This window comes from Rhipicephalus sanguineus, chromosome 5 (assembly GCF_013339695.2).
Source record: "Rhipicephalus sanguineus isolate Rsan-2018 chromosome 5, BIME_Rsan_1.4, whole genome shotgun sequence".
In the NCBI taxonomy this organism is placed as follows: Eukaryota; Metazoa; Arthropoda; class Arachnida; order Ixodida; family Ixodidae; genus Rhipicephalus; species Rhipicephalus sanguineus.
This window is the reverse complement of record NC_051180.1, coordinates 87717059-87736439: the sequence shown is the minus strand read 5'-3', so window position 1 is coordinate 87736439 and position 19381 is coordinate 87717059. Positions and strand designations below refer to the sequence as shown.

At 43.8% G+C, this 19381-nt stretch overlaps 1 protein-coding gene across 1 annotated transcript in view; it reads right to left on the bottom strand.

Moving 5' to 3' along the window:
* The window catches only part of LOC119393952 (transducin beta-like protein 3), a 44435-nt gene extending 25080 nt beyond the window's left edge, over positions 1-19355 (bottom strand). Inside the window, 14 exon segments of the mRNA XM_037661151.2 lie at positions 151-240; positions 1506-1725; positions 3035-3138; positions 5375-5578; positions 6226-6407; positions 8457-8523; positions 8610-8685; positions 10034-10204; positions 17636-17784; positions 18139-18264; positions 18451-18512; positions 18515-18544; positions 19074-19129; positions 19296-19355. Of these exon segments, the coding sequence (XP_037517079.1) occupies positions 151-240; positions 1506-1725; positions 3035-3138; positions 5375-5578; positions 6226-6407; positions 8457-8523; positions 8610-8685; positions 10034-10204; positions 17636-17784; positions 18139-18264; positions 18451-18512; positions 18515-18544; positions 19074-19129; positions 19296-19321 (1563 nt within the window). The 5' untranslated portion in view covers positions 19322-19355.
* Between the last annotated feature and the right edge of the window lie 26 nt (positions 19356-19381).

Here is a 19381-nt window from a genome sequence, read left to right as displayed (position 1 = left end):
CCACGACCTGCAGGTCAGCAGACGAGCACCTCAACCACTAGACCACCGTGGCGAGACGAACACGCCTCTCTACCTTTGCTGCAGAGACACGGATGCATGTGAATCTTTCCCCAGACCTTAGCCATAAACAGCATTGCTGTAAAAACAAACCTGGTCAACAGGAGAGAAGCTGGCACACCATACACCCCTCCGGTGTCCACGGAATGTGCCCAGAAGGCTAAGGTCGGCTGCATTCCACAACTGCAGGAAAACAATGGTACAAGGAATTGAGAAACTTCAGACTCAGAAAGGACAGTGCACATGGGCTGTCTAAAACAAACAGCAAGATAGACACAAAATGCTCCAATGTCATATGTAATAGTATGGCAACACAGTTCAAGACGTATATGTCACAAGATGGCACCACGACCTAAGGTTTCCAGTAGTCCCACATTACCCCCTGTGAAAAAACGTTTTTGGTGTCTGCCCCAGAGGTTATCTGCATGAACGACAAATCCTGCTCACCACTGCAATGTGATTGCCCCCCGTGATCATAATGTCCCGCCATCTTCAGCTGGTGTGGCCCCTCAGTGCTCTCCATTGGGCAGGGAGAATTTGTGCAAGAGTTAGAAGCACCTGAACAAGCGCTTGGATGCCACATGCCACAAGGCACACGTCATCCATGCCCGCTTGCTCCCGCCCGCTGTTGTAGTTTGTCGAGAAGAGGACAGGCAAAACGTTGAAGGCAAGATAACTTGTGGGATAGATTTGTGTGCACACACACACATCATCTATATAATATATTAGGGGTGTGCGAATATTCGAAATTTCGAATATTTTTCGAATAGTGTTTGCTATTCGATTCGATTCGCACTGAAATTTTACTATTCGAACTATTCGAACTTCCCAAAGACAAATGCAGTCAACGTCCGGTTGAAAGTGACCCCTTCAGATTTTTAATATGCTTCACCTCATTACACTCTCGTATTGCGGCAAAGCTGCCTTTCAAGCTCCGTTACGGTCGAACTTAGCCAAGAAAGTCCGGTTGGAAGTGGTCCCTAGATTTTCAGTATGCTTCACCTCATCACACCCCCGTATTGCGGCAAAGCTGCCTTTCAAGCTCCGTTACGGTCGAACTTGGGCAAGAGACAGTCAACGTCTGATTGGAAGTGGTCCCTAGATTTTCAATATGCTTCACCTACTCACACCCCCGTATTGCGGCAAAGCTGCCTTTCAAGGTCCGTTACTGTCGAACTTAGGCAAGAGACAGTCAACGTCTGATTGGAAGTGGTCCCTAGATTTTCAATATGCTTCACCTACTCACACCCCCGTATTGCGGCAAAGCTGCCTTTCAAGGTCCGTTACGGTCGAATTTAGCCAAGAGACAGTCAACGTCCGTTTGGAAGTGGTCCCTAGATTTTCAATATGCTTCACCTCATCACATCCCCGTATTGCGGCAAAGCTGCCTTTCAAGCTCCGCTACGGTCGCAAATGTATTAACAGCCACAAAACGACAGAGTATGCACCTTTGCAGTCTTGTCTTGGGATGCTGAGGCGATCAGTTGGTCATTAGGTGCGACAGCCAAGCCATTGATGTCTTTCTCGTGTGCAGCAACCGTGAGCTTGGAAGTCATCGGTGCACCAGCACAAGGGTCCACTATTGCTATCACCCGTGGCCGTTCCGGCACAGTCCACAGCTTTAGGGTAGTGTCCTGGGACCCTGTCACCAGGAAGGAGGCTGAAAGACTGCACAAGAATACGGATCGTGCAAGATTAACTTGCAATGTTAAAAAAAGGACTCACGATTTGACACAGAAAAATGCAGCAAATACAACATATGCCTACACGGGAACACCAGAAATTTTATAACACACACAATTTTTTTTTGCAGAACAACTCTCAATGTGTCAGCATGTCTCAACACAAAAGAAAAGTGAGAAAAGAAAAAGGAAAGTAAAAGCCCCACTCATGCACCATTTAAACCCCATATATACATCACATAATCTCAATAGATTTATTTGCTTAGGATGCCTACGTGAGGTTTGCCTAAATGCTCATTCAACACGAAATTGCTAATAGTAGCGATAAAGAATTCTGGTCATAGAGGAGTGTTGGTGCCCCAAACTCACGGTACAGTGCTGGAACCATTCTTAAGAAGTGTGGTAATAGTACAGTCAAACCTTGATAAGCATAACGAACACAGACATGACGAGTCACAGACACATCAAATTCAGTTTAAAGTTCCGTTGGCCACGCTTTAGTAATAGTACATTCTGCTGCTGCAATGAACCTACAGATGCAAGATCCAAGACAATATCAGTTACAGTGAAACAATTAATTTTGTTCACACCTTCGAATTTGTATTTTGGTAAAAAAAATGTTAAATAGACAGCAAGAGCAATTCTAAGCACTACATCCAGGACAATGCTGTGTGCTTTGGCTAATAGCCAAGCTTCACTGGCCAGTGGCTAGTGGCTAATGTGCTGATCACATCTGTTAAAATTGCATGGTGGAATACTACTAATGGTGTAAAGCAAGTTTATGCATCAGTCTTGTTTGTGCGTTACGTATGCCACCCATTACTTCATGTTTTACTGCCAGCAGGCCAACAAGATCCACAGGAGTCAGAGGAATCGTGTCAGACTCTCAACCAAATGATACCAACAGACAATTAAACCAAGGAAAGCACAGAGGACATTATTTGTTGTTTTTAACCGTAGTGCACTAATTATGACATAAATTGAAATGAATTGAAGTGCATTGAAAAACACTTCTACTGTCAGTGCAGCTCCAACTCACAACCTTCAAATTACGTGTCCGATGCTCTACCAATTGAGCTACAATGGAGGGCAACTATGCCTTAATGAGGTTGGACTATACAACATCTGCGCATGCAAAATGGATGTGTCACACCATGCTATACAATAGAGCAATAAAAGTTTGAGCACACACATAAAAAAAATTAAAGTTTAGAAAATGCTGCTCGGCAGCATACTTTGACTGTACTGACTGTAACGACTGCATCAAATCAGCATACTCAAGTGACTGTACTCACTGAGAGCATGCAACAGCTCCAATCCCCTGAGTGTGCCCTTTTCCCGTGAAGAGACACTCGATGTAGCCGTCATCTTGCTGCCTCCACAACTTCACTGTGTTGTCCTGCACATTTACAGCAGCCATGTTTCAATGGGAGTGAAATACAAAAAACACTCACGCACTTAGATGCAAGTGCACATTAAAGGGGCACCAAAGTGAAACAATGAATCGGTTTAGATTGATAAATTGTACTCTGAAAACTCTAATGTCATTAATTTCACCATCACAGGTTAATCAATAGAGGAGAAAATGAAGATCAAAGTTTGATTTTTAACCCTCTCATGCATGAATAAATATTGAGCGGTAGAAAAAGTAAAAAAAACATTCTGCATTTTTCCAACTCATATTAAAGGTAATATGAGTCCCGATATGAGGATACATGCAGCTACACTACGAACTTGCTTCACAAGAGCCACATTTGCACATGAAGAAATTGGTTGGAAGAAACGAATATGTAATGAAGTATAAAAACGCAGAATCAAATGAAATGAGAAGTAAATGCGTAGAGAGAGGCAGGAAGATTATTATTTCTTGAAAAGACTTGTCGGTTTATTCCTGACAAGAAAACAAAACTAACCACATAGATATTACACTACAACTTTACAGCCGAAACTTCTTCTCTTGCAGCGTTATTCCTTGCTGTCACTGTGCAATGCACGTGGCCTCAGTTGCAACTAGGTTGTGTGAAAAGATTGGAAACACTCAGGACATAGTGGCACAATACACCGACCGCAGAACTACCTGTGCATGCTGCCACAAAGCCCTCTGTGGCAACGCTAGGCGTATTTCTGCGTGGTGTTGTTCAGAAAGTGCTCGCCGCCATAAAATCTCTCATCGCTCACGTCATACAGAGACCTCTTTTTTTTTTTTTAACAGGAAGAGGAGATTTGGTAGGATGTGCCCGTTGCTTGCGTTCTTGCCCACCAGTGGAACTCGAGGTGGTTAATTGTATTTTCAGCTCCTTTGAGCCACTTCCACCGAATCCACGCATTCACAACTGCATTGAGGAGGTGATCAAATATCGTGAGGGAGCCCCTCATGTTTCAAACATCATTCCTGTATCGGGCCACTGTCGATGCCATGCGGTCCATTACGCCCTTGTGCTTTTTATCAACCTTTTTGAAGAATCAATTATGCATATCTCTTTGCAACTGTACCACCTCATCGACTCTCAGTCAGCACAGTTGGACAAAACCTGAACAAGTGAGTTATTCAGTCATCTTGATGCAGTTGTGTTATCACTCGAAGCGCGTACGGAAGTGCTTCCTCGTCCTCCACACTTGAGTTCTTTCAGGAGCTTAAGTTTAGCATCTGAAATGCTTTTCAAAACTTGCTTCTGAAAGAAATGCTTCTAAATATCGATGCACTGCCACTGCACAATGAAACGCCTGCCACATAGTGCCCTCAAATGAAGACAGCTGCACTTGTGTGTTTTTCTCAGATTTCATTAGATTTCATTAAAAAATGGCCAAAGACATGTCTGTGCTCTTAAAGTAAGACTACGTAAACACCCTGTACACCAATAAATATATCAGGCAAACAAGCGCATCTGCCATTTACAAACACTTTTATTACGGCAACAGCTTCTGAGAGGCTTCCTGACCTTTCGCGAGGATAAATTAAATCAAAACATAAGTTGGAAACGTAGTGCCATCTATGATATACACTTCTAAAACCTTCTTCTGCCCCTACGTGAGGCCATCATGAAGGAATGGAAGGAATAATCACAATGCAATGTCCCTCATTAATTTTTATTTAGGTGTCCTTATATGAGGTTGCTATGCATGAGAGGGTTAAATTTCGCGTCGAAATCTCTATGCATTATGTCACGGATTCCAAAGTGAATTTTTCGTGTTTTGATGACATTGGCTCAACTAAATTTCCTGAAACTTGATATATTATGTCTATGGCCCCCTAAGAGGACAACGTGCTTCATTTTTATCGATTAGGAACTATGTAGGACCTTGTAGACGTAGTCAAAATCTATGACGTCACGGCGTTTGGTGCGGAAATTTTAAGGTGGTGTCACCACCTGCATTTTCATTTCGTGCATTTTCTCACTTACCAAGCGTCTTCTCGTGGGAAGGGTGGTGGTTTTGTAATTGTGAAAGAGTAATCTACTCATACACGAAAAATTGCTTTTCTCTTTAGTGTTCCTTTAAACAATTCCAGGTTGGCATAGTTAATCCAGAGACCCCCACAATGGCATGTTTTATGATCATATCATGTTTATGGCACATAAAACACAGGAATCTTTTTGATGGGTAAACACTTCAGCCCAAGGACAGTTGTTACTCACCTTGGAGACTGTGGCCAGCAGAGTGGGATCAGACGCGAATGTGTCCAAAGCCACCACAGTGTCTGTATGGCCTTTCAAGAGCTTACAGTTGAATGTCTCCCTCTCGAATATCCGTACAAGGGGGCTGTTTGTAGCCACTGCCAGGAAACATTCCTCTCGTCCCAGAAACCGAATGTCAAGAATCTCGTCATTGTGTCCAACAAACTATTGAAAACAGAAAATAAATATTTTTCCATCAGCTGCTCAATATTAAATCTGCAGCAGACTTCTACGAACAAAACAGAAGTATTGAGAATCTATTAGGCTTATCAGAAGCTTGGTCAAGCACAGCTATGCCACATAGAGAACAATCTCATGTGCAAGCTATCAATACAAAGGAGATAGGCTATGCACAAAAAAAAACTATGTACTGTCTACAAAACAGATACAACCAAATGTATTGGACAGATAAATAGGCTTGGGAAAGCATAGAGGACGTTAATTATTGTCTTTAACTGTAAGACAACAAGCAACATCATAAATGGTTTCCCAAGCCTATTTATCTGTTCAATACATTTGGCTGTGTCAAACATATAAACGAGCCCTTCTAAAGAATTCTCCTTCCTTCGTTCCTTCAAGACAGACGTTACGCTGAATACTTTAAAAACATGAATTCTGAAGACTAAACCAGCGCCTTTCTTTAGTTTGAATAAGACAAACACATTCATCAAACTGCAGCCTTCATGTCCGCAATTACATGTCATTCAACCACATGACTGTCTGTCATGCAACCTGGGCACATTACATGAGTGAATGCATGATTGCTAAACCCATGATTCATCGCAGCTGTAAACTGTGCAAGAGCCACTCACCTGCCTCTCAACATCGAAACTGCTCAGGGACCGCAATGTGATGTTATGATCATAGGTAACAACAGCTAGGGCATTGCGCTCTGGACAGAGCAGCAATCGAGTGATAGCTTCCTCGTCAGATGGCCCCTTGTCCTGTTCCTGTGCACAGACACCAGTGTCCAAGTTCCATGTCCGTAGTAAACCTGAGCAAAACCAAAATATGAATGATGTTGACCCACAATGTCAGGTACTTTTTAGATGCCTTAGACGTTAAAATATCGTATTTTTCAGGATGTTTGAAAACATGTTATAATACAACATAAATACAAGCTAGAGAACAGTGCAGAACACTGGGCATGATTGGACAACAGAAGCACTCGTGCAATCTAGTCTTGGTCCTGTTTCTTTCTCTTTTTTTATTTTCTTCTCTAGTACTCCAATACCTACATATAAACAAGCTCAGTTTTCAGCTTTTCAACATATCTCTCTAGTCAACATCATAACCTTAACCAATTCCTCCTCATGTGCCGACCAACTTAGATGCCTAAGCCAATCTAGCCTAGGCTCAAGCAGGCACCATCATAACTGATGACATCATAGATAGCTAATGCAAATGAGTAGAGGTAGTTGCCACCACCGGTGTTGTTTCTCTGTGCTTAAAAGGACACTAAAGGCAAATAACAATTTATGTCAGAGTGAAAGCTCAATGTATGACAACTTCTAAAACAGCAATAATATCAACAGCAGTGCCCTACTTACCAAGAAATTAAGCTTAATGTATCACATGATGAGCGCCACGAGTGGGACATTTTCGAAGTGATCCCGATGACGTATGAGAGTCTGCCTACAATAAATCACTAGTAATCAAATTAGCAGCAATAAAGAATGAACCTTCCGTGCATCAAGACGTAATAAAATCCTGTTTGTTCGTTTCCGTTTGATTCACGGAAAAGAACCTCTGTGGCGTTGCCATGGGGAACGGCGCGCGTGGTTCAAAGGTTCCGTTTTCGCCGAACTGCGCTTCGCCTGGCGCACTGCTTCGCTCACGTGGTCGCGTCTCAGAGGTAGTTTCGGGATCGCGTACTGCCGCGTGTGTTTTGCGCGCTCGTGAAAGTCACTCTGACAGAAAGTTTGACAAAATGCCGCATGCATGCAATATTGCCGGATGCCCGATTGGTGCACAACGCCAGTGCTGCAGCAAGGAAACCGATGTGTCTATTTACTGGGTGCTGCGGAATGAACCCTCTCGCTGAATTGGAGCCCAGCGTCGCGAGCCAATATCTTGTTGTAAGTTCTCCATTCACATCCATTGCGGCGATTGCGGCAAGCTTTGATGGCTTCGATAGCCGTTGTTGCTGCTGTGGGTCCCGCTACTTTCGCTCTGCTGCTACTAGTGTGCGCGCAGTACAGGCGGGCAACGTTGGGCACGGCAGCAGTGACATATGAAAGTCTGATTTCAGGCGGGTGATTCGAAGTGCGCTAACGCGATGCGGACCACTAAAATGTGATTTTATTTCAAAATAAGCACTTCCTTGGCACAAAAGTAGCACTACGAGGTTTCTGGACCGCTATTTCAACAATCAACGTCGACTTAATATTTGCCTTTAGTGTCCCTTTAACAAGCTCCTCGCCTCTTGCCGACATATATTCCAACTCATATTTCTGTTTATAATGCCACGCAAAGGGCCCCTATCAGATCAGGGCACTGGAAACAAGCATGACGCATTGATAGCTCTGGGGCAATCGTGTCCACAAAGTATGAAACGACTGCGTGGCACAAAAATGCTTGAAGTTTCAGACAGCACGCCACAAGTTTTGTTTTTGAGAAAGCTATGCTTTGAACATGAGTGAAAGTCACATACACAAGTGTTCTACATAACGGGCGCTCCATGAAACAAAACAGAGCGCGGTCCAATACAGAACTCGCAATGCTGCCGTTAGAGCTGCGCCATGAAGCAAAATAAAACGAGAAGGGCAAAACAAGGAGAAAAAAAAAGAAGCTTGTCATGGAGCATGACACATGGAAGAATGAAGGGAAGGTATACTGCTTGCGGACACCAGCAGAGGCAAAACAGGGAGATCGTCGCTGATGACAGAGGCTCTCTCCTAATTGCATCATGTTAACAGGGCAGCCCAATTTGTTCTAACGCCTTTGCAAAACACTGTCTAGATGGCGCCTTAAAACTCCCGGCATGTGACAAAAACTTGCGATGGTATGATTTAAGAGTGATGTGCACCCTATGTAACGATACCTTTCTCTCCGGCTGTGATGAACTTCACTGGGGAAGAGTCGGGCACAATGATCAAAGACTCGACAGACTGAAAACGAGAGAGTAGAATACAGTGGTTGGAAGAATTGCTGGCTGGACACTTTTTCGTTTACCGAGACGATATGCTGTCCTTACCTCGTAGACTGGTATAGTTTTCAGCGACGACAGCTTGATCGTGTCCCACAGAATAACAACCTTGTCTCTGCTTGAGCTGTAGGCACAAGTTATATATACACATTGGTTAAAATGTGTAACTATACACAATGATGATTACAAATCGTTACAATGTGTAACTGTAGGAGCATGACAGAAGTAAATGGCCATAAAAATCAAGTACCGTATTTACTCGAATCTAACGCGCACCTTTTTTCCGGAAAAATGAGTCCAAAAATCGCATGCGCGTTAGAATCGAGTACCGAAAAAAAAAAAGAAACTCGATTATCGTATTGCCATCGACATTTCAAAATGGCCGCCTCCTATGCGCCTTGGTCATTTCTGCCATTTTTTCAGTTCGTACGTGTGCTGAGGAGATTGTCATCCCGTTCTGCGTTCGCATCGACGGCATGGAAGTGCCGACTCCAAATACTCGACGAGTGTACCATGATGCCGCATTTAAAAGTATAGTTATTGCATGTGCAGTGAGACGGACGGAAATCGGGCCGCATCGCGGTCGTTCGGATATAGTTCGAAGTTCCCGAAACGTGCGTGCGAGACTGGCGCAAACAGAAGCAGAAGTTTTTTACAGCAAAGCTTCACGAAAAGGTTTCAGTGGACCAAAGCAGGGCCGGTTTCCCGAAATCGAAGAATATTGACAGCGACAAGGAGTTGTCCGACAGCGACGAGGACTGATCCATTACGCGACTCGTATCGCCGCCGTAGTGGTGACAGTTTTAGCGGCAAGGCCCGCTTTTTGACTTTGTGTTTTACTTTTTTGAAACTTCAGTTCTTTAAAACCCAAATACTTGTTCTTCTGAATGTGCGAAGTTTGACTCCTACGGACTTTTTTTGTTCTTTTCTCTCACGAAAAATGGGTGCGCGTTACAAACCTTGGTCGCGGAAAACGGGTGCGCGTTACAATCGAGGGCGCGGTAGAATCGAGTAAATACGGTACAACGAAATGGCAGACTGTCATATGTGAAGTAAAAAACACTGCCACCTATTCTAGTCAAGATTTACTAAAAAATATGGTGACACATTACAATTAGAAGTTACAAATTCTGTATGAATACAGTAACAATCAATGCATGTGCATAGATGGAAGAAAAAATAAGAAAACGAAAGAGGACGACCCATAGCTACGTTTGAATATGACCTCACAGCCATGGTCAATGCATGAGATTACGTGCAGCGACTAAGAAATAGGCATATTGCACTAAGATGAAGAGTGGTATAACGTATGAACAATATATTTAAATGTGACATCTCACTGTGATACGGTAGAAGAGGTGGCTTTTGTTCAATTTAAAACCACTGCGATGCTGTAGTTCATGAAAACATGGTATGAATGGCATAATTTTTAGCGAGATAATGTTCTCAGTAAGGTTTTAAACTGCTCTTACCTGAGCAGTCTACTTCCTCCTTCTAGAAACTGCAGGTCGGTGACAACTGAGAAATGACCCTCGAGGGAGCCCACGAGAGTGCTTTTGGACAAGTCCCAGACATGAATGTGATAGTCGTCAGCTGCTCCAAACAGCCGGCCCACTTGAGCATCAGGGTGGAATCGAACGACGCTGCACAGTCACACAACAGGAAATCATTTCCTTCTTCATCATCGAGGGCTAGTATCATACTTAATTATAACATGCACCAGATTTTCAGGGCCAGATGTGAAAAAAAGGACGCTATTGAGTGTGAAATACACCCCAACTTTTGTGCCTCAAGATATTACATATATGCAACATCCTTGATCGTTTTGTCCCCATTTCTTCATTGTAAAAGAGAACACTGACAACTTGTCACAGGGCTCCGACAGCATCAATAATAGCTGTCACAGTGGTATCAACAGTTCAAAACACTGAAGTTAGGGTGGTGTATCAAATAGAACTGCATTTATTAAGATCGCCAGTCTGTCTGGCTAGTTGGTCTACCATCTTCACCATACCATAGTTTAATGATGAATTCATTAATCCTCGTGCACATCGTTTGAAGGCTTTTAAATTAAAACTTTCAGGACACAAAGCTCCCAGAGCTCCCACAAATGCAGTAACGAGTGCATTGAATTAGGAAAACCTTTAATGGCAATGATGGTAGCTTGTCATTATCACAGTACTGGGTTCATATTTAAAATTCACACAAAACCATGTTTAGAAAAGTTCCTGAGGAGCAAAGGCGCACAATAAGATTAAATACATTAATTTCTCTGGCAAGCAAAAAACTTTGCTTAAGACCTGCGAAAGCTTTAAACTACGATAGATTAGCAACAACTAGGGCTCCATGTTTTCGGATTTGTGACAATTTGGATTTATCTGATAAACTCCGATTTTAATGGCGAATATGACCCTGTTTCATGCTTTATGGAAAGGGCTTGTTTATGAAAGGGCTTTATTGAAAGGTCACGAGAATGGCCGCTCAACAACTAACGCAGATCTCCTTGGATACTACGGTGCTGCAGCTGAAAAGTGGATACAGATACAGTAAAACCTCGGTGATACGAATTTCGCGGGGTTACCAAAAATATTCATATCATCCGAAATTCGTATCACCAGAAAACATGAAAAATTAGTATGCGACAAAAGAAAGTTGGCATACGTTTTGATTCAGTGTTTCCTAGGGCCGCAGCGATGTCATGAACAGCTCTGAATGATTGCCAGTAAAGCTTTTAGAAGTCAGCGATCATACTTGTACTCGTAAATATACGCTGCATGCATGCGTGTGTAATTAATGAACCAGACCAGATGTGTTAATTGTGCCACGTGACCGCTAGTAGCCCCTTCCTAATCTTACGACGCTTTCCTGCATGACACCAGAGTACTGCAGCGAAAGTGTCTTAAGAAGCGCTTTGCACACGACAGAGGCCAAGCTCCTTCGCCCAGACCATCCGCTTCGCCTCTTGGGGTCTTCGTCCACCTTTAATGGGACTTCATGACGTACCCACAGCCTAAGTTTCAGTCTCGTTTCATATACTAGATCGGAGAGCAGCTTTTACCTGCAGCTATCCTTCATCAAATGTATTGATGAGAAATACATTATTATCATTATTATTATTATTATTATTATTATTATTATTATTATTATTATTATTATTATTATTATTGCGGGGACATGGCTTGCATCCACGTGGCAGGCACGTGTTACTGCTGCCTCGAGCATAGGAACAAGCGTCAGCGCGTCGGAAAAAAAAAAGCGCGACGTCAATGTCATCTGTAATCTAAACGCGAAGGCGCCTACAGGCCTCTAACATTCGCGCACACTGTCTGGGAGCCAACGAGGCACCGTTGATGGTCGCGCAGCACGCATACCCACGCCCACGCGTGGCTGCCACGTCTTCTGCAACAGCGCGGGCAGCACCTGTTCGTACCTGTGAACTAGCGTACGTTCGTATCAAACATCGCGGGGTGCAAATCGGTTCGCAGCAACCGTACTCCAATACATTGCAGGCTAATGGGCCTTGGCCGGGACCACAGAAAAATTCGTATGACCCCGAAATTCGTACGAGCTCTGAACGTATCACCGAGGTTTTACTGTAGTTGAGAGGAACCATTGCAATGCACCAGTGGCGTAGCCAGGAATTTTGTTCGGGGGGGGGGGAGGCTCACAATGCAGCGCGACCTCCTCACTGAATTTTTCGAACGACTAAGTATATGAATAACATGTATTGCCAGTGACAATTTGTATTAGATGCTGCAAATCACTCCTTGAATGCTGCGCACTGTCAAGAACGAGTAAGAAATGTGTTTTTTCATAAAAATATTAGGTTGGCATGCCCGCGAAATCTTTCCAGGAATAACTGTCTTCGATCTTTTCAAATTTTTATTTTTTTGTGTGTAAGAGGTACGGCAATTATCACGTAAACTTTGGAACTGCGTCACTTTTAAACTGAAGAAGCGCCTGATAACAAAAAAAAAAATGAAGTCCACAAAATAACCAGGCCACTTCAGAACGCTGCTTCGCATGCGAGCGGATTGTGGCAACACAGATCTAAATTAGCATTTAGATTAGATAGCAATTAGATTGTTTACACAAAATGTTCATCTTTTTGCACAAATGATGCGGCCAGGGAAAAACAAGAATGGGAAAGTACACCTCGAATACGGGCAAAACATAAGTCACCAGAAACATTGTGCAGTATGCTTACACAAAACAACACAAATGTACATTTAAATATGAAATCAATATATGGAACTAAGCAATGATCACTATACATAATGCCCAAAATAATGCAAAAGAACATGCTGCACAATCACAGAAACTGATATGTCCTTGGGCCAAGCTGCTGTCTCGGACGCACCATGTGGACAGAACTATAAAGGAAGAGCGCAGAAATAACGAAAGAAACTATTTCAAACCTGTTTTAAAAGTGCGAACCACTATTGTGCACTCAATATAAAAAGAGGGTTGTCGCTTCTAGTTCAAAAAGCAATGAAGAAGAAAAACGACAAATGAAAGTAACAAACAATACTGCTAGTACGGCTTCCCAATAGCTGTATTTGTTTGGTAACACCGCGTATGCTGACCTCTCAGTGAACAAGGTGAAGTTGTCGATTGGCTGTTAATGTCCACCTGATGCCCGTATCCGTATGTTTATATTCGGTCACGGTGTTAACTGCTAAAAGGTACAAAATCCTCACGGCTTTAAAGATGGTGAACAATAATATTGCGTTAGAATTACGACTCATTGACCTGAACTCTGGAACAGCAGTGTCTTTTCCTTTCGTCTGCGCTTATTTTTGTCCTGCTCGGTATCAAAGGACAAAGTTGACCCAGCGAGGAAGCTTAGCGAAGCGGTCAATGACTTCCGACACGCTGATATCGACATTTCTGTGGGCGTACAGAGGTGCCTGGCCAACCATGCGTTCCTCAGACATCGTAGACCTCTTGCTTGAAAACGTTCTCTCTGCGCTGGCAGTGGTCACTGGAAGGGTGACTAGAATCTGGAGTAGCTTATACACATTCGGATAGAACCTGCTGTCGCATTGAGAGAGGGCATCGGTCCCTGTACTGGGGCGCTGGTTTGCTGCTTTGTTCGCGCACTTTGTCCACCATAGTCGCAGTTCTCCCAAAGCAGCCCTCGTTTCGACGTAATGCGCAAAAACGGTCGGGAGATTTTCTGCTCCTTTCTTCCGATCATCTTGCATTGGTGGTATTGCGGATGGTACAATTACTGAAAAGTCCTTTAGATGTGCCCTGTGCTTTTCGAACGTTGGTTTAACTGGGCTAGTATGTGGTCCATGAACGGAATGAACAGGGTTCTGCGAAAATATTTTTCCGTGCTTTCAAATGTAATTGCTCCCAAGGTTTTGCTTCCGGACACCGGCTTGACGGCTGGTGATCTCCACAGTCAGTTTTCTGCCAATGCCTGCACTGCACAAATATTTTTGAGAAAGAAGTATTCGCGTTCTTCGGTCATTTTCAACTGTCTGCTGTACCGCTTCTCTGTCTTCAATGGCAGCGCTCATATTGATACTCCTCGTCTGCAGCAGCTTTGACAGTGGCAAAGTCAGTGCTAACACGTGTTCCGCCACATGCAGGCTTACAAGGAACGCTGGTGACAAGAGTGCCAACATTAGACTGTTTGCCTGCCCTGGACTTTCGCCATTTCTGTTAAATTTAATCTCCTCTAGTGCTGCGATCCAAAGAGGCTCACAAATGAAAGCACTGCATCGTGCTTCTCGACCCAGCTCGTTTCGCATAGTCCCAGAAGGTGCTGCCTTGTAGACTCAGGACAGCTCAAACTTATCATTTTTCGCAAAACATGTGAGTGGCTAGAAGACTTACGGAAAGAGTCTGATGTCACCTTTAGAGTCCCAAACAGTTTCGGATATCTGTGGTGGAGCATACCGCACACAGAACTAAATTGAGGGAGTGACTGGCGCAGTGAGTGTAGACTGCGGCTGGATATTTCTCACGAACAGCAGCTTGACCATCATTAATTTTGCCGTCCATTGAGCTTGCACCATCGTAGCCTTGACCAAGGAGATGCTGCATGTTAATTCCCATGTCTATAAGGAACCTTATGATGGTGTCGGCGAGGGCCCGGCCACTTTGGTCATGAATTGGCACAAAGCCTAAGAACACTTCTTCGATTTCGTTCGCATCCTTATTAGGTACCTTGCACAAACAGTAAGCTGCTCGATACCAGCAATATCGGTCGTTTCAACGGCAAGTACGGAAAAGCAGCCTGCAGCAGTTTACTTTTGCGACTAGGCTTTCCTTGATGATTGCAGCAGAGATTTCTATAATCTGGTTTGTACATCTGGACTTAAATACAAGGCCATTATTTGGGCAACTTTCCAAATGCTAATTTAGATCTGTGTCGCCACAATCCGCTCGCATGCGAAGCAGCGTTCTGAAGTGGCCTGTATTTGTAGAGGAGGCAGTGCTTTCTATAATCCATTGGACCACTGTCTCTATGGCCACGGAGAGCCAGACCTTGCCGCCCGCAAAAGAGAACTGTCTCAACAATAGGCTGTAACTTCCTTCGGTCTCTCTTATTTGAATTTGCCTGCCATGGTCCAGTTGATCAACAATACTGGGCACACATCCTGAGAAGGTTTGAAGAAAATTATCGGCTACCAGCTGAGCGTTAGTGTGATATTTAGTGGCTTCATGTGCACCGAAGTCTTCGAGGGCTGTGCTTCCACTTTTGAAATGGCTTGGATACGAGGGCCCCAAGTGCGCGCATGTTGGCCCCTTGCCAACCTCACTTCTGCTAAAAAGGACACACACTCGACAAAACGCACCCTCTTGAAGCGCTGAGTAGCTAGGCCATCGGTACCTGTCCAGCCAAGCCACCTGAAACCATCGTTACTGCTTCAAATGGTTCATAGACTTAAGCATGTAGCCTGGCGGAGGAATCCAAGAAGACGTTAGCAGTTGATGTTTTTTCTGATCATCCACTTTTGAGTCATCTGTGTAGAGCCCCATATCAAACTTGCTTTTGCTAACATTTTGAGTGTCTGAAAAAGATAAATAGATAAAAGATAAGCCCAATAAATCCCACCCCCCCGGGTGATGTCCCTGGTCGGTGGTGTATGAGAGCACGAAAAATTTCGGGGGGGGCTGAAGCCCCATAAGCCCCCCTCCCCCCTAGCTACGCCCCTGCAATGCACTCCATTACACCGGTGAATCGTTTTGGTACAATGTTCCAATTGTGAATCCAAACGTGAAGCGTGAGCTAGGCCCCATGTTCAAAAACTATGCGCCCATTTTTACGTTAGTGTTTCTTGAAAATGACAATATCAGCCAGCTCACGAGTTATTTTTCGAACTATAGAGCTATGAAATCAGTAACAATGCTGAACCATTGTCGTTTGAAGACTTCCACTGTCCGGTTGGGCAGTGCTTCCTTGCTGCGCACTGAGTCCTTGTGGCTCTCTCTCTCTGTTTCTAGCGCAAACGTTGAAAGGGCGTTTCCATGCGTAGCATCATCAATCGAAGAGGCGCACTTCTACTGGTGACAGCAATCTCATAAAAGTATGCTTTTGTCTACTGTATTACACAGCCTTTAAGGCTGTAATAGGCACAAACGCGGGTGTTTTTGTACCCAAGTACTTGTGCTTGTATGTCTATGTGTTTGTGCACTCAAACCTTCCAGAGAACTAATATACGCTTCTTGTGTTCTGATGTTCTTGTGTTCAGATATCATTTCATCTGTTTTGGAGCATTGTGAATAATGCAAAATTAAACTCCAAATTTTGGAGAATTGGGGATTTATGAGAAATAAACTCAAATAAATGATGAATTTCCACCACCAGAAATAAACACCAAAAGCCCCCTCCGAATTTCAAGAAAAATAAACTCCAAAAACACGGAGCCCTAGCAATAACCCAAGAATACAAGTCGCATGAGAACAAAACAAAAGTGCATTTGTATTGTAATTCTTAAAACTGCACATTAGAGAGCATTTAGGCTGAGCAATCTGACTGACTACGTTTGAACAATACACTGCAATGTTGTCTTGTCCATCAGCGACAAACCAACATAAAAAACACATTAAACACTTGTTCAATATCGTTTGTAACCTTGTGTGCTTTCCAGTATGCATAGCTTGTAAATGTTTGCATTGTTCATTAATTTGTATGGAATATTTGAAGGCTTAAATTGAAATACAGCGAACATCCACCACCATACTAAATATATGTCAGAAATAGACTTCTTGAAATTGTTGACATGGAAGGAACACATACACAAAAAAGTTAATCACTCCTACACATTACTCCATTACAACTCTAAGAATCCATAAATCTGTCCTTAGAACCATAAGGATTTCACGAAGTGTGCACATGTTAAAGGGGTCATGAACCACCCCTCAGCCTTGGTGAAAAAACACGTGCTCCAGAAAGCAGACACTCCTACAAACAGCTTGAAGTCGTGCGCAGCAAGGAGAGCTTAGAAACAGAGTGCGAAGTTGCCTTTTTCTCAGGCACCCTACTTTCATACAGAGGCCGGTGCTCCCTCTCTTCGGAGCTGCTGGTGCCTGCTGTTTGTTGTCACACAGCAGATGGCATGCAATTGGGCAGCAGCCGAGACATAAAAATCAAGAGTGGTGTTTGGTCAGATGCGTTTCCTGCCACGGGGTGCCGCCACCATGCTCCATAGTCTGCTAACATTACACAGTAGCCACACTAGCACGCAGGAATCACAACGGGAAAGAGGGATCGCATTTCATCAAGCGCGCTCAAGGTCACGCCTCCCGCTGACATCACTTCTTTCCCCCTTTGTCATCTCTCCCTGCGTAGCTTCCAGCACGCTTGTTGGGACAAAAGAGAGAAGCGCTTAAAGCATGCGACAAATCCCTGTAACTTTACTCATTCTTGATGGATTCAAAAAAATTTTGTGGCAATCGATCTGGGAGAAAATGAACTCAAACAATGAGGTTATTCAATAGTTACTATAAACAGTGGTTCAGGACCCTCTGAACATGCATCTTAACCAGCCAGAGTACATTGTTGATTCAATCATGCCTGTTAGACTGGGCAATCACCATACTTGTGAGACACCAACCTGAAAACACCCTGTGCTCCTCGTAGGTGGTGCGTGCAGTACTGCCGGATGATGTCCCACACCTTGACTGTGGAGTCGCATCCGCCGCTCGCAAGGAGCGTGCTCGTTGAGTCGAAGACCATGCATGATATGGGGCCTTGGTGAAAGGACTGCCCAGGAAAGTAAAACAAGGTGCGAGAGATATCATTGGCTTAAATCTTCATGTCCTCATTTTTAAAAAGTATTAAGTAATTCTTATGCATGCGACACAAGCTGTGTTGCTAACAATCCCTTGACAAGTGCAATGCATTGTGAGGCAGTTTACAGCAAGCTTGCGTTCATAATGCCATCTATATTTTGCCAAGTGTTATTGCAATAAAGACTTCAGTTGCGACTCAGAACTTGTGGCGTCGACTCTTGTGTCCTCCAGTGTGTTTTTCACGTTGTACCCTTTGCCGTGAATGCAAAGGGTTCATATACAGCTTTTGACAGTTGTTTACCCACAGCTATTCACAAGAACTTACCTTCCAGGTCCTGGTCAGGACGTCCGCTTCTAGGTCCCATTGGCGAAGCAGCCCACTCCTTCCACTCACTGCCAGCGTGGTTTCATCTTGGCTTACGGTAAAGGTTGTCACATCCTCGTCGTCACCCTTTTTGAAATAAAGAAAGAAAGGCAACTGGTGAGCTCGGAAATCACTCGCGGTGCAACTTCGCCAATGAGAAGGAAAGCCATGAATGCTCGAGCAACAAAACACTGCACAAGTGTACTGTGCCTAAGTACTAGCTACAAAGCGAAGAAATCAACATGCAATCTTGGAAATCTTCTACCATCTTACCAAGTCAAAGGACTTCGACACTTTGCCATCTTCGACGTTGAGCACCTTGACACTGGAACCGTTTGGCAGTAGAGGTAACCACCTTTTCCGGCCACTACGCGAAATAAATGCATCAATAATCAAAGCAAGTGTTCGATACAGGGCGTCAATTGTACTAATATGAAGGACAGCAAACAATTTTCGCTGCTTGCACGCGTCGATTTGAAATAAGCTTGCATGCAATACTAAAGGAAACAGCGCAGCATTTACCCAGTTTATTAGGATGGCTGTTTCGACTGGTTTTAACCTCCCTATAAATTGGGCTGCGAAAACTGTCATGTAGCAACAGAATGAAGCGAACTCTCGGAAATGGACGATGTCATGATTAAAGGTTACTACAGCACGCGATACATACGGGACAACTAAAAACAAGGAAAACACGCGCTAACTTACAACTTACATACCAGGAGAAAAGAATTTCTACACCCTACGGCGTACGTTTCACGCTTACGCGAAAAAACACCTATGTCGCAAAGTGTTTCTTTATGGTAAGTGTTGATATGACGTGAGCTGGATGTTTTCGTTGTCCAGCTGCGACATGTGAAAACGCGCGTTTATTCGCAGCTCAGACAAGTAAACAGTACTTACCTCAACAAATCGCCCAGTATAGAAGGCGTCGTACTTGGCCTGAACCTTGTAGCTAGGAATTATAAGATAAACAATAAGATTAGCCACAACGACCAAGGTTGAAACCATGCGTTTGTGACCGTTTCGCTAGCAAGCACAAGAAATACGGACTGCCAGCAACCTTCTCTCGTAAATAGCCGCTTCAAACTTAGCTGTGGTTGCTAAATCGACAATCTTACCTTTCTTTCAATTCAGACCTCGACATTGTAGCAAAGAGACCACGCTAATCACCGTTTAAAACTTAGCGCTGATGCGGCCCATGCTT